Source organism: Plectropomus leopardus, chromosome 14 (genome assembly GCF_008729295.1).
Source record: "Plectropomus leopardus isolate mb chromosome 14, YSFRI_Pleo_2.0, whole genome shotgun sequence".
Lineage (NCBI taxonomy): Eukaryota > Metazoa > Chordata > Actinopteri > Perciformes > Serranidae > Plectropomus > Plectropomus leopardus.
In genome coordinates, this window is record NC_056476.1 from 19607855 (window position 1) to 19622819 (window position 14965).

A 14965-nucleotide genomic window follows, 5' to 3' on the forward strand; every position below is an offset into this window, starting at 1 on the left:
AGAATTGATGGTATATCTACATAGCGACAGGGGTATTCAGATGGCTGCAATCTGCAACCTCACCACTAGATGTCACTACATTTTACACACTGATCCTTTAAGACATGATTCACTGTTACACACACTGACACATTCACACACACATACTGCTGACCAGTCAGTAGTAACCAGCTTACCAAAGAGAGAAATCCTATGTCTGACAAGAGCAGCCAGTTTACAAAACAGGCTGGAGGTATGATGGACGGAAAGGAAGGAAGGAAATCAGATAGTTACAAGAAGGAAATCTTGGAGAGAGGATTAGTCATTAAGACTATGAGAGTTTAAGATTTTCAGTGAAGAATGGAGAAGAGTTACTGTCATGCTGTGTTGCCGTAGCTGTGTGAAAATGAATGATCTGTACCTGGTGACCATCTCTTTCTCCTTGTTGGAGGCGTAACCGCTGCTGCTCAGGTTCTTATTGGGGGAGGAGAGAAAGTAGAGAGAGTGGTTCTTGAAGTACTGGTCAATGAGTGGAAGGAGAACCTGAGGGAGGACACAGATAATGGCAAGATTGTATCAGGGTGATGGACATTTCATTGAAAAGTTGTTTATAGGTCTACAGCAGCTGTATTTATATCACATCCTTACTTTGGCAAAAAACTTGATTTCTTGTTCATGAGGGGACCTGTCTGTTTTGCCACTGGCAGCCATGGCCTCTGGATTGAAAGCATAAAAATACATTGTTAACAGCAAGTAACAGGACTGCTTGAAGTCTTGTATAGTGAGGTCCTATGTAATATTACCATACCCAGGTGAGCGATGAACTCCTGAGCCTGGTCGACATACTTGAGCAGCTTCTTTAGGAACCTGTAAGCAAACCTCTTCTCCATGGAGGAGGAATCCTGCTCTAAGTCCTTCAAACCTCTGAAACACAATAAGATATTAGCTGTAAATCTTAAACTATTAAATGGAAAAGTTAAGAAACTTAATTTAGATTTAATGAAAGTTTATCTGGTACAGGACACAAATCCTCACACTCACCCACTACAATAAACAAACCATACAACAAAACAATATCACAACATACAAACAAAAAATAAAAAACAAAAATAATCACAAATCAGCTCTAAAATTATGCAAAATATTCTTTGTCGACCAGAATCTATCCAATATATTTTTATAAGAGTGAACTTGAAGGAGCCCAAATTACATCCTATGGAAGATGTAGTTTCTGCAAGACTTCAGCATGAGAGTATAAGGCTGACATCCTGACCTCGTGATGCTGTAGCCGTTGATCTGCAGGAAGCGGAAAAGCTCCTGGGCCTTCTCCCGATCTCGAGCCTTCTCCTTGGCTGTCAGCGTGTCGTAGGGAACCAACAGTGGGTGTGTTCCCCCGCCTGAAACCACAGACAACCCAGTGTTAAGCAGACCTTGATCAGCCACTGTGTGTCTGTGCTTGAAGGCAGATGGTGACATGAAGTGGATGCACCACTCAGCTGAACCTGTTTAGTCAAGCCCGGCGAGGCAAACACATGCATATGCTCACAAGTACATATTAACACCACAACAAACCGGTGGCGCTTAACATACACCCACACGCTTCTCTTCCTCTGTGTTCTGCAGGTGTCTGAGTGTAACATGCGTCTATGATTGATTTCATAAGCACATCACCTCTGCTTCCAAGGTCACTCTTTTTCTTCTTGGCCCAGATGTTATGGTAATTTTCAGCCACCACCTCCACCATCCCCTTGGACCAAAGACAAAAGATACATCTTAGTGAGGAGCACGTCCTGCCCACATTACTCAATTCACATTCAGGAAAAATTGCTTTTTTCCTTTTTTTCAGACTAATAGATCGTTTGATGTGAAGAAAAAAAAACAAATGTGGGGTCACTCACCTGCAATTCTCTGGATAGAACTACGCTGCTTGTGTCTATCGGGCTCGGATTGAAGCCATTTGCCTGGAAAGTTTTAAAGAGATGTAGATTTACAGGGAGACAAAGTGCGTTATTAGTTATGAACCAACATTTTGATTTCACAAGATTTAACATTTGTTAAAGGATTACTCTGTGTCTTTAGGCTTTAAGTCTATTATGTCAGGAGATTAGCATGAAAAACAGCTTTGTTTCCACAGTAAATAACTGTCGGATCTGAATGTTTACAACTGTACAGTGACTGCTGACAAGTGCTACTGTCCTAAAAGCGAGAAAATGTGAACTGATAGCAGCTGTAAGCTCAGAGCAGTGATTTTCAAACTCAACTAAAAATAGAAACTATGATGAGTAAACAAACCAACTAAAAAACATATCCACTTTGTGTTAAAAGGGACCATCTATTCCCAAATCAAAAAACACATTTTCCTTTCACCTGTAGAGCTATTTATCAATTTAGATTATTTTGGTGTGAGTTGCCGAGTGTTGGAGATATCGGTGGTATAGACGGCGCTTTAAGCACCTCAAACAGAGTGACACCTAGTTCCATAATATTCAAGAGAAGGCAGACATCTCTATGGTCGATCTTCAACACTCTGTAACTCACACCTAAACAATCAAGGCTGATAAAAAGCACCACATATAAAAGGAAAAATATGCATTTTGATTTTGGGGTGAATCTTCCCTTTAAGGAAGAAAATAAACAGCCAAAAAGGATTACAAATTGGGTCATCAACCTGAGTCAGTTGTCACACATGTTGCAATTGAGTGTGTGAGAGCTAGCTAGCATGCAAAGGTGTTGAAATACCTAAAAGTAAGCTTTTAGTTAAATGCTTTATTTGCTTAGTTTATTCAGCTAAAAATACAGCATACTGTTGAAATAGTTAGCTGGAAGTGAAGGTTAAAAAACTTGAAATAGTTACCAAAAAGTAAGGAAAAGCTGGTGAAATAGTTAACTAATGGTTATTGATAAGTGGTGCAACTTGACCAAAGCAACCTAAACATTGAATTTAATTGCATTAAAAATATGTATGTTGTAGCAACATCCACTGAAAAGAATAAATACAACCCAGATTGCAGTCCCCATTAGTCTAAATGATCAGCATGTGTAAAACAGCTTGTTTAATATAAAACTGACAGAATCATAAATATTGTTTCATGAGGGCTTAAGATGAAATACTGGATCATGAGCTTATAATCATTCTTCATAGCAGAGACAGACAATTTTGTGGACAAACAGACATCATTTTTTGACCTACTTTACTCACAACATGCCTTAGCTTTGGTTTATTTTGAACCTTTTACAAAACATTATTAAGTGTCTGGCAATGAAATATTTAGTTTAACAGTTGTTTGGAGGACAAGCACATTAGATTACATTAGTGTCTGTCTCTGTCCTATTCTGTGCACTGTACCTGTGAAGCCTGAGAGATCTTTCGCATTTTCTCACTCTCCCTCTGCTGAGACATGCTTTCTCCATCCTTGGTCCTGTCGATGCTCCAGCCCATTGCCAGCATGCTCTTCAGGGACTCTCTAATTGGCCATCTGTAAATCTCTTTCTCCTGAAGGACAGAGAGAAAAAGGGAACACGGACTTAGCCCAGAATCCTTGATCTCTTTAATGTAACAACTCGACACAAATCTCACATTCAACGTACTGTACCTTCTCTGTAAGGGCCTTGTAAATTCGAAGCTGAGGGTGAATCTTAGCCTTCTCATCCACGCAGTCTCCGTATTTCCACCCCAGCAACACCTGAGGCACAAGCACAGAGGGATGTTCAAGGGTGAAAGCAATCTTCATTGCCTTCACAGTCCCCTAAGGATATGATTTATTATTTGAAAGACTGGGCAAGAGATTAAGTACGCACAACACATTAAGGAGTCATGGTACATTCAGTTCTTGCTGTTCTCAGCTCTTGCTAAATTTTTTGACAGATACAACAATGCAGCCTAAGCAGTTGGCACATAAGAGACTAGGGGCCTTCTACACCAAGACTTGCACAATTATTGTCAGCATGCCCAGAGGATCCCTTTCAGCAGTAACAAAAAGGAAGCATTGCCAAAAGAAAGCAATGCTGTGATTCTGGAAAAAAAACAACAATATCAATATTGATTTGAATTGATTTTTTTTCACTTTGATATGGATGCTTTCCTGCTGGTTTCACGTGCAGTATTTCTTTTCGGACATTTTAAGTGTCCTCTCCTTTTCTTACAACACTCATGACTTGTTCCAGGTCAAATATTGCACAATTTAATACCCATTTTCTTAGGTGAAAGCTCTTATCTTTTGGCCTTACCTTCTCTGCTGACCATTTCTCATGGCAGTGCTCTGCGTATTTGTTGGCAAAGTGTTCAAGCTTCTCTGGAAGGGCAATGCTGACAAAAAAAACAAGAAAAAATGACAATTACTTAGCCTGTGTCTGCAATTGCATGTTACTCAGTTAATGCACATGCATGTATGCCATCACAGGATGATCAAATAAGTCAGGGCGATACTATATTTCTTATAGATGTCTGGCTCTTGCACAGCTTACTTAGCAGTATTGATGGGTTTGGGGTCAAAGTTGCCCTGAGCATCTACAGAAACAGGCTTCTCTACTGTGGTACTAATGGAGGCATCCACGTAGTCTGGTGGCAAAGCTCCAGCTATAGCACTGAGGCAAGGCATGGCCATCTTGAATAGCTCTGCGTCATATTTCTGCATGGTGAGAGAAAGAAAGCCATACAGTTAATGCAAAACCTAAAATGTAAGTACAGTTTTTTATTTAACAAAAACAAGTAAAGTGTTGAAATGTTCATTTAAGATGGGACTGAAATAAAGCTACACAGCTACTCCAGCGTAACAGTGCAGTGGGACCAGGAGAAGAGACGTTAATGAAGAATTATCCTAAAAGCTGAAGAACCAGTTTGAGGCTTTGGATCAATGATGGCTGTACAGAAATTGATGTTTTCAGGCTGGCCCTTTGCAAAGTCTCCTTTCATGAGCGGGCACTTAGGGAGGTGCTGAGCCCCGCCATCTGTATCATGAACAGACCTCAAAGATATTTGTGCCAATAAATCCCTCGTTTACATACATGTTAAGACTGTGACGAATCAGATTACTAATATTACTTGTTTATTGCCTTTGTAGAACATTATATGTATTGCAATCTCTTACAAACTGCTTTTTAACAAGAAGTAGGTGTTATCCTCTTCCAAATACATGGAAATGTAGCATAATAAAGTCACAAGAGAGATATGAAGTCCCTCTCCTTGCAGTGTCCCCAGTGGACCCAAGGCTACCAAACAAATGCTAGGACACAAGTTTTTTCCTAATGGGAGCTATGGGGGTGTTACACATGTGCAATATAACTGGAGCTGCAGTGTTGGATGGTTACAACAGACACCGCTAGAAACAATGGGGTGATGTCCACAGGTGTTTTTTGGGTGTGCACGGCCTGACTAAACTTGTTTTGGTACACTTAAATGGATTGCGGCTGATATATAATAGAACATTTTCATATACAACAGACAGCATCTGTTTTTGTTCAATAATTACAGATTTGTAATTCTAATCCATATCTTTATTGTTCATATCAGTTATATTCTGACTAGGCAGACTACGGACATCTCAGAGAAACAAATCAGTCATCCCTTTGCTCCATGACTTCAGCATGTACCACAATAATGTGACTTGATATGATGCCATGACTTCTCCATTGTTAAGCTCCTTGATGGGACCTTATTTTTGAAAAAAATATGTACATTAATTGACTTAGGTATAAGTAAACTTTTGATCCCGTTTGAACTGTGCCATAAATTACACAATTTGTCAATCTAAAACATAATTTTGCAAGTCAAGAAAACTGCACTTGGTTATTGTACTTTTAGTTTTGTGTAAAACTGCTCAGTAAATTATAGCTCTTATCTCGCAAAGTAAACCTCACTAACACCAGATAGCTGACGATGCAACGTAGCTCTGCGCATTAACGTAACATTATCTTATCTGGTGTGTGTTATCCAGCGGCTCCTGATCTTTTTATCAGCTGGGAAGCAGAAATAGACACGTTCTTCATGTGAATACACCCTGGTACAAAACACGAAGACATCGCCGCTTACGCATCACCCATGCAACTTGTTTAGTTTTTCTAATTATGCATTTTCAAACCTTATACCTAAAAAAACATTTTTCCTGACCTGGAAAATTATCTTTTAAATCAAACACATCCATCATCCATGGCACAATTCAAACATAATTAAAAAGTGATTTGTCTCTTTCCAATGACTGCTGTACATATTTTTCCAATATAAGGTGCAATTGTGTTCAACTGGAGGGTGGGAACGTGCCTATCTGTAGAACTGAAAAAAATGGAAAAAAAATTGAGAAACCTCTCACCCTCTGGGACAGAGAATCAAATACTCCCCAGAAGATTTTCTTGGTGAGCAGCAGTTCATCCTCGGATGCTGTGCCGTAGCTGCCCCAGCCCGACGGGAGGCAGTAGTACTTCCAGTTCTGCTCGTAGTGGTTGGTTAGCAGCTGGAGAAAACACACAGGGCAAAGATCAAGACAGGCAGAGTAATAAATATACAACATTTAGTAGCTTGTACAAAATACTCACAACACACCAGCACTGGGCCATGCGTGTAAAGCTAATATCACCTCAGCACGAATGAAATCCAAATGTGTACATGAAAGTACAGAACAAGTGCGTGAAGCATTTCACAGGCCAGTCACAGCCTATTACTTCTTCAGTATTTCTAACGTGTATTCCTGATGGACTGAGTGGAGCAGTGGAGCCTGTAATCACACAGTCCAATACTTCATCCCCTTGTTTTCCCTCCTGCAGCTGCCTACTTCTTCCACAGCAGATGATTAATACTGTGTGTAAGTTAGAAATGTGCACCTTTGAGTTTGTGTGTGTGTGTGTGTGTGTGTGTGTGAAGGCAGAGGTGTATCACAAGAATATTATATTAAAGGTACACCTGCAATAAAGTTGGAGAAAATTAGCTGTTAGTACCTCCCCACTGAGGTGACAGTCTAATAAACTGAGGAAACAAAGCAGCAACCATACAGGCAAAAGAAAAGTTAGATTAACTAAAAAAGAAAAGAAAAGAAAAGAAAAGGCAGACAAGAAAGAACTAAAACTGAGGCATGCGAGCAGACCCACATGCAAAAAGAAATTAAGGCAAGATACAGGATGGCAAAGGAATTTTGAAAAGAGTGAGAAAAGTGAATAAATTGTTGCCCACTCTGAGAGGCATCTTGCAGTAATCAGTCAGCAAGGGCACATCAAAGACGAGGCGGCGCAAGAGCTGCTGCAGCATGGAGGGACGAAGGTGCCTGCAGAATAAGGTGGGAGAGAGATAAGACTGAAGCTGCTGCCCTGAGCTGCATTTAACCAGAACATCTTCTGACTCTGACCGCTTCTGTCACACTGATTTAGACGGATATTTAGGGAAACCAGGCCCTGAGCTAGAATAGAGTTTTTGTTAGAAAGCAGATAAAATGTACTGTTGATCCTTGCTATTCTTGTCAGCTGAGATACCACAAGTGTTTGGTGTATTATCAGGGGCAAAAAAAAAAAAAAAAAAAAAACCTAGAGAAAACTTTTAACTTTTTTAATAGAGTTTCATATGCTCCTCACTTGCAGACAGCCAGCAGGCACTCCTCTATGGCGTCCCTCTGGGCCTTAGTGAGTGAGCGGCCCTTGGAAAGGCGGTAGATCGTGTGCAGAGTGGAGTCGATGAGGGTGGCGTGATGCTCGGTGCCGGCAAAGAGAGGGGCGCAGCGGGTTAGAAGTGGGAGCATGGCTGAGCCGATGAAGCGGTTCATGGCAAGGGCTGTCTCTGTGGTACATAGACCCTCCTGTGGAAAAAAAAACAGGTCAAGGGTCATACAACATGTGATGGAGGGACATTAGTTAAATTTAAGTGAGACTATTTAATTTAAGAAAGAAGAAAGAACTCATTCTACCGCTGAGATAAGAGAGGTTTTATGTTATTGAAGGATTTGCTGCTATGACTAGTGACCAGTGGAAGAATGTTACTGAGTACATCTACTCAAGTACAGCGCATATGTATGAATTTGAGGTACTTGGACTTTACCTGAGTTATCTTTTAATGCAACTTTATACTTTTACCCCACTACATTTTAGAAGAAATATTCTATTTTTTACTTCACTACATTTATGTGACAGCTTCAGTTACTTTACAAAGTTCAATTTTTGCATGAAAAACACAAGAAGAGTTTATAAAATATGATGTTTTGTTATAAATTATGAAAGAGTGTGAGAAAGTCAAGCTAAAACAATTAGTTTTAGGATTTCTATTTTGTTTAAGTGATTTTGAATATTGGGGTTGTTAGTTTAAATGTTTGTATAATGTTGAGTATTTTTTTATTATTTTTTCTAAACGGTGATGGGTCTCAGCTGTCCACTTGTTTTAAGATCATCAAGCGCATATTAATACCAGGTGTAAACAGGCTCTCACACACACACAAGGGGACTCCGCTCATAAAATAGCTGATTTTATAGCAGGCCAGGTGCTCAAAATAACTTCCACTCCCTTGTGTGCTGCTGTGCTTTGAATAAACGCTTTAACATATTGTGTGATGATGGATTCATTTTAGCCATAACTCTGCCCACTATGGATTTGACAGTTTAGAGTTGAGCACACCATCAACTCCACAGACATTTGTTGATAAATAAGAGTACAGAACAATTAAATTAATCAAGCAAAGAGCAGCATGAACCAGGGCTTAATAAGGAACTCCTCATTAGAATAAAAGGTTGCCCAATATTATTGATCCTGAATCTCCTTCATGAAGTTCATGTTACATTCATTATTTCTCCCCGATATTGCTGTCAGCTTTACTCACTGTATCCAGAGAGGTAGCGGCCCTCAGGTCAGGGAGGAAGCCCACTTCGAGCAGGTGGAGCAGAAAGCTCTGGTCCTCGATGCCATACACCCTGTCCAAGAACAGCACCATGGGGGCCTTGTGATCTGGACAGAAGCAGGCTGACATGTCTGGCTCAGTCACCGACCCGTCTGAGAGGGATTGAAACGGGGAAAGGAAGGGACAACGTGTAGAGTAAACCACTCTCAGGTATGAAGCAGTGAAATACCCAGAGAGCAGCCACAGTGCATAATGACAAGTCTTTTCTGATTTGGGGAGTCATATGTATTCATTAGGCGGCATGCAGCAGCATGCGGATAAGAGTTTTCTAGCGCTGGAGCCACGGCTCGCTGTCTTCGCTCCTGGCCTGCTGACAGAGCTTGTGTGGCGGTGCTCTGGGCAGCAAATTTAAAAGGCGAGTCTTGCCATGCTTATGCAGATCAATCAATAGAGCAAGACAGCTCGCTATAGAAATGATCTGGCTTACTCAGAGCTATGGGAGTGTGCAGTAAAGCGCTGTGCTGATTAAAAAGGCATGAGCAGTGAAATGTAATCAATAACCTTCCGCCTTGCCCTGAATGTGCAGACTTTCGTAAACCATTGTGCCTTCATGTGAGCTAGACACCCTGGAGTAGCATGCAAATGAACAGAATGTGTCCTCTGGTGCAGGTGTAAGGTCCCGATCAGACAGAGCATGTTTTGTAAGTTGGGTAGGTGTCTGTGTCCCTTTTCGAAATTCTGACAATCTTGTGGGTCTGTGAACTCAGCGCAGGCAGAACTCATCCTGAGTTCTTTTCTCCCGCCACAGCAGTTTGAGTCACAGGGTGGATAATTGATCTGTTGATTCAATCAGAGCTGATGAGATCAATAGATGAGAGAAGCAGCTGCTACAGACTTTCAGAGCCAGTGCATTGAACAATTAATTTTCACTTTCACTGCACCTGGCATAATGCTGTTCCGTCTGTGCCCTGAATATGCTCTGCGCTCAGAGAATATTTTACATTCAGTAACCAAACAGCATATATATTTCAACAGTGTTTCTAATGAACATTTTGGATCCAGAATTATAAAATTCCTCGTGCCAAAACAAATGAATGTGTGGAAAAAACCCAGGAAAACCCTGCCTTAGTTTACCTTAAACTAAAAATGGACAGGCAAAGGGCTCTGACTGAGAGTGACAGGCTGTACACAAATAGGATGTTGGTTACAGGGAAACAGAGATCTGGAAGTACGAGACCCCCAGAAAGAGAGGGGGTACCACCAGCTGGTCCAGGAGCCTCACCTTGAGGATGTTTGGTTCAAATCTTATTTTAGGATGAGTCGGGGACAGTTTGACAATCTGCTGTCAGTCTTTGGGCCTCATTATAGTTGGTAAAATGTTAGAAATTAGTTGAGGTGACAGCATTTTTTTTTCTTTTGAATGCATGTGTGCCCCTTTGTATCACTCAGTGTCCCCTCTCAGGTCTGTGAACGCAGCGCAGGCAGAGCTCTCCATGAGTTGAGAATTTGTGAAAATGTCTTCTGTTTGATCAAGGTCTAGTGTGCAGTATAGTGCTGTGTGTTAATCGAGTCAAGATCCTGACCAGTACCTTTGTTTGTGATGGGCATTTTGAGCGGTATGCTGATAATTCCTACAAGGTCTTCAGTGGGCACCAGAGAGCGCAGGATGGCACGAATACGCAGAGCTTCGCCTTTCCCCTTGTTGATGAGCTGAAGAAGACAAAAAGGAAGTAAAAATAGTGGAAAATCTGTCCCAGAAAAATAACATAAATTAAGAATTCCTATAAAACGTACGTGCATCTCTGGGGCGCAACGTCCCAACAGGTCAATGAGCGCGGAATAGAAGGACATGATGGCGTTGCCCATGTGTACCACCTCCTCCTCATCATCGCCATCAGCAGACCTGACAGTGGGAAAAGTGAAGAGTTCGGGAGGAGTAGAAAAGAAAACAGAGGGCATCACAGCAAAGATGCAAGCAAAGCAGGATAAGCAGCTAATCTAAAGGGTAAATCCTCAGTATTGATTTGATTGATTTTACATACACATCAGAGCTGACTCCATGCACAGAGCCCGGCAGGTCCAGCGCCGGCGTCTCAGAGATCTTGATGGCTTCTTTCATGGCAGCCAGTAGGCCGTTCCCTCCCTCACCCCTTAGGGCAGGTCCAAAACACTCGGGACGACGGATGAGCAGCTTCACCACAACGCTGGAGTTTTCCTCCACGCTCTCGCCTGGAACACAAGCATAAAATCATGAGTGCATACATATAAGAAAATACATAATGTCAGCAAGAAGAGACTCCAGGTAGCCTTGAGCAGCTGAATGAAGGTCTTTCAAACTGAGTTGTATCTTTTCAAGCTTTTAGATAGAGATACAGTCAATGATAAACAGAAAGCGAGCGAGAGTCATACCATTGACAAAGACAGCAAACCGTAAGAAGGAAAGGTAACGCTCCCCCTCAATTGGGTTCCATCCGATGTCTGGGTAACCTTTAGCCAGCAGCATTGGACAACTTTGGAGACCACAACCTGCTAGGTACGTCACCACCTACAGGCATATCACATAAATAACATCACATGTAGATTAATACTATTGTAGCTTTAATCTATTAATCCTAGGTGATCTTATTGATATGTCTTAGCATCAAGCAGATACACATGATGAAGTCTTACCTTATCCAGATCAGGCTCCTCTAGAGCCAGAGCCAGGCCGTTGTTATCCATGACAGAGGAAGCAGCCACATCTAGAGGAGTGGAGCCCCTCATAGCCGGTGAAGCTACAACACAGAGAGCGCATACAGAGTCAGCTATTTACTCTATTGTATGTTAGCATGTTTTTGTGAAGTGTTGTGCAAACAGCAGGGGGTGGTGTTGCCAAAATATCACTAGTAGCTGATCTGCTAACAGTTAAGAGATGTGTTAAAGGGAGATTTCCCCTACCAATGTGCTGTGGACTCATATACTCATATTAGGTTCCACAGGGTTTATAGGAAACAGGTTATGTCAAAATGAGAATCAGAATCAGTCGTGGCTTTATTGATACCCGGGGGGAAATAGTGGTTCATTACAGTCTCTCTGATGCCAAGCACAGAGAATTATAGAAAGAAAAAATAAGTACCAGGGCAAAGCATGTAAATATATAAAACAGAAATACAGTAATGATAAAAAACAATTAGCACCACTATGTGAATATTTAAATAGTCTAATAATAATAATTTTAATAATATTGATATTTAAAAGTATAAATATGTATAATGTACTCAATGTGTACAATGTGCCTTATGCTACAATACAACATATAAAACTAGTATGCAAAGTTAGAAATACAAAATATATGTCTGATGTTAAAATTGACAACAGATATATAAACGAGTAAGTAAGAATAACAAAAATAATAAACAGAATATATTCAATATGAATAACATGTTAAAGATGGTAAATAACCTTGTGCATACAAAACACCTCAACTATAACATTGTGGTTGGAGGATATTTTGTGAAATTTTAAGATTTTACTCTTACATTTAATTTTTATTTCGCTTTTACTGTTAGATAACTTGTTGTCATCTGTTTAATGAGTAGCCTAAAGTGTCTGTGTGCGTTCATGACTGGGTGCATCCAAGGGAGACACTCTCTCACCCCAGCGGGGTCTCTCTGAGACTGTGGCACCGCCATCTTCTAACAGAATGTGAGATGAGTCGCTCTCTCCGCTGACAGATTCTCAGCACTCCGACTCACAATTACACACACGTCTTCTGAGGCTAATATATGCAAGCTCATAGGCGCAGAACAAGTCCGAGGATGGCAAAAGGGTGACTACGGTGCATCACACATATTAATGAGAGCACTGGCTGTTTGTCTTTCATCTGTCCTAGAGTTGGTTTTACAGGTATGTAAAACATCTTTAAGCATCTACAGTCTGCGCATTTTGATTTATTCCTGATCGAGTCCTGTGGTCTTTATCCAGTAAAATAATGTTGCAATGGTAAGAGTAGCAGCTTAACAGAGACACACAGAGATGTACCCACCCAGGCCCACGCTGCTATTCTCCAGCAGGTAGCTGAGGTGGTCGAACATGGCTTTCTGGTTCTGACGGCTGATCCGGCAGAAGTAGCACAGGAAGCGACAGCAGCTGGCCACCATCTTGGGGAATGCGATTTCCTGTGGAATGGCACACAATGACTAAGTAGGTTCAAACACCTTCCCTGGTTGGACTTAAAAAACAGTTGTAGTAAAATCAAGACAAAGCAAAAGTACACAAAATCTATATTTACAAACCATAGACTGTATAAAAGAAGTGGACATAGAAACAATGGGCAACTTCACTGGCTGCAAAAAGAAGTCAAATTGTTTAGAAGTTTATGAGAAAATGAACCTACTTCTCACTTAATTTATTACCTTAATAAATATTTTTATAATAAGATTGTGGTCTCAATTACTATTTTCAAATCTTCTTCAATACAGCAAGATGTTCATTTTGTAAATTATGGTCCCACTTAGAGTAAGAGAGATGACAAAGCTGGGTACACTTTAGGGCATGGCTAACTTGCGATTGACAAGGCGCCACCATGGCAACCTATGAGTCAGAGAGGAGACATAGCAATATGTATCCTCCCCGGCTCCACCCACTCGTCCAAATTTGGTCACTTCTGGCTCCAAAAACTAGGATAAGCGACAGCCAAAATGCCAAATTCAAGACTTCAGAATGGTAGTGCACAAACCATTGGGTGACACTGTGGTAGCTATTGAGGCTGGGTAACATTAACATTTGAACAGATACACTTTCCAGTATCTTAAAATCGGTACTGGTACCCAATTTTACCTTTAACTTTCATTCCTCCGTAATAAAAAAATTACATTTTTGAAGGAGGGAGGGGGGGATGCAATGCAAATGCAAATTTGCTCTTTTCTAATCACACTGTCTCTGTCTGTATGCTTGTGTTTGTGTATCTGTGTGTCTGCTTGACAGGAATAGCTACTAGACTACTATTGCATTTTTTTTTTTTTACTCAGTAATACCAACATAATTTGGTCAGTTTTATTAAAAGTGCAGAGTTTGGTATCTAACCCTAGTGGCTTTATCCACTTTTTTTGCTTAACTATGTAATTAAAACAAATTGTGTGTGTCTGTGTGTGTGTATGTGTGTGTGTGGCCAAACAAATTGACAGTCAAACAAAATACTGTTAGTTCATACTAAGTGCTTTTGGAGAGGTTGTTTTCTAATTCTGGGGTGCTGTGTTTGCTGAAATGACTTTCTCCAGGCTTGTAACTGTGACGTCCTCTGCATGTCTTCGTTCCTAATTAACGTCTAAAGGCCTGACATCTTCACACACTGCCAGCTTCACTCTGCCCTTTCTGCCCTCCATCCCAGACTCTGATGCTGTCAGCCTGAGGAGGAAGCCCACCTATTGGGACCACGTCTTCATTAATTTGCACTCAAATGATAACACACAAAACTGAACTAAAACACAAACTTTCCCAGTGAGCGCGACATCAGTTTTGATGATACATTACATTAGATACATTATGGTACATTAAACTCGGTGGGTGCCTCTTTAATGGCCTGTGAAAGCAGACATATATAGAGGTAGAAGTTGTTCAACCTGGGAGTTATGTCCTCCGAGCACGTTGACCATGACCTCCATGACAGTCTCATGCATGCCCAGTATTCTCATTAGGTTGGGGTGCTGGTAGAAGACTTTGTTGTTCATGATGTCACTGGAGAGATAAAAAAAGGACAAAATGGATGCATTCTCTAAGAACAGTACATTAAAATAGTTCACAAGTTGAGCTTATAACTTAAATATGTTTTACATAGGTAGAGCTCCTCTGAGGCAATCACCACCTACCCTAGTCCATCAATCATGAGCTTCTCCTCCTCTTTCCCCATACGAACAGACAGCAGAGATCTGATCTGACCGAGGGCGGCCAGGAGGTTGATGGTGTCCTGGACCGAGGCGGCGCTGATCGTGTAAGTCTTCCTCATGGCCCGGAGCAGCTCCCCAATGCTGTCATATTGCCTCCTCAGCAGGCTGAACATCTTTCGGACCAGCTCTGGGTCCTGGATGTGACACTCCTGAGCCCAGCTGACCATCGTCTGAGAGATCAGCTCCTTCAGATTAGCTGGAAAGAAATTTGGGGACGAATGATCATTTTTCCATAACAAGTTTACTTGTTATCATGGA

General features: G+C 41.1%; 1 protein-coding gene across 1 annotated transcript in view; it reads right to left on the reverse strand.

The window, feature by feature from the left end:
• The window catches only part of LOC121953328 (ryanodine receptor 3-like), a 112216-nt gene that overhangs the window by 38522 nt on the left and 58729 nt on the right, over nt 1–14965 (reverse strand). The window contains exons 39-61 of the mRNA XM_042500355.1: nt 14630–14903; nt 14384–14498; nt 12808–12940; nt 11454–11557; nt 11193–11328; nt 10826–11012; nt 10578–10686; nt 10373–10493; nt 8766–8935; nt 7534–7754; nt 7139–7229; nt 6285–6425; nt 4444–4607; nt 4207–4285; nt 3573–3662; nt 3326–3472; nt 1878–1940; nt 1651–1726; nt 1253–1376; nt 788–903; nt 628–695; nt 401–522; nt 177–226 (exon numbers count right to left, since the gene is read on the reverse strand). Coding sequence (XP_042356289.1) covers nt 177–226; nt 401–522; nt 628–695; nt 788–903; nt 1253–1376; nt 1651–1726; nt 1878–1940; nt 3326–3472; nt 3573–3662; nt 4207–4285; nt 4444–4607; nt 6285–6425; nt 7139–7229; nt 7534–7754; nt 8766–8935; nt 10373–10493; nt 10578–10686; nt 10826–11012; nt 11193–11328; nt 11454–11557; nt 12808–12940; nt 14384–14498; nt 14630–14903 — 2901 coding nt within the window. The remainder of the gene's footprint in view (nt 1–176; nt 227–400; nt 523–627; nt 696–787; nt 904–1252; nt 1377–1650; nt 1727–1877; nt 1941–3325; nt 3473–3572; nt 3663–4206; nt 4286–4443; nt 4608–6284; nt 6426–7138; nt 7230–7533; nt 7755–8765; nt 8936–10372; nt 10494–10577; nt 10687–10825; nt 11013–11192; nt 11329–11453; nt 11558–12807; nt 12941–14383; nt 14499–14629; nt 14904–14965) is intronic.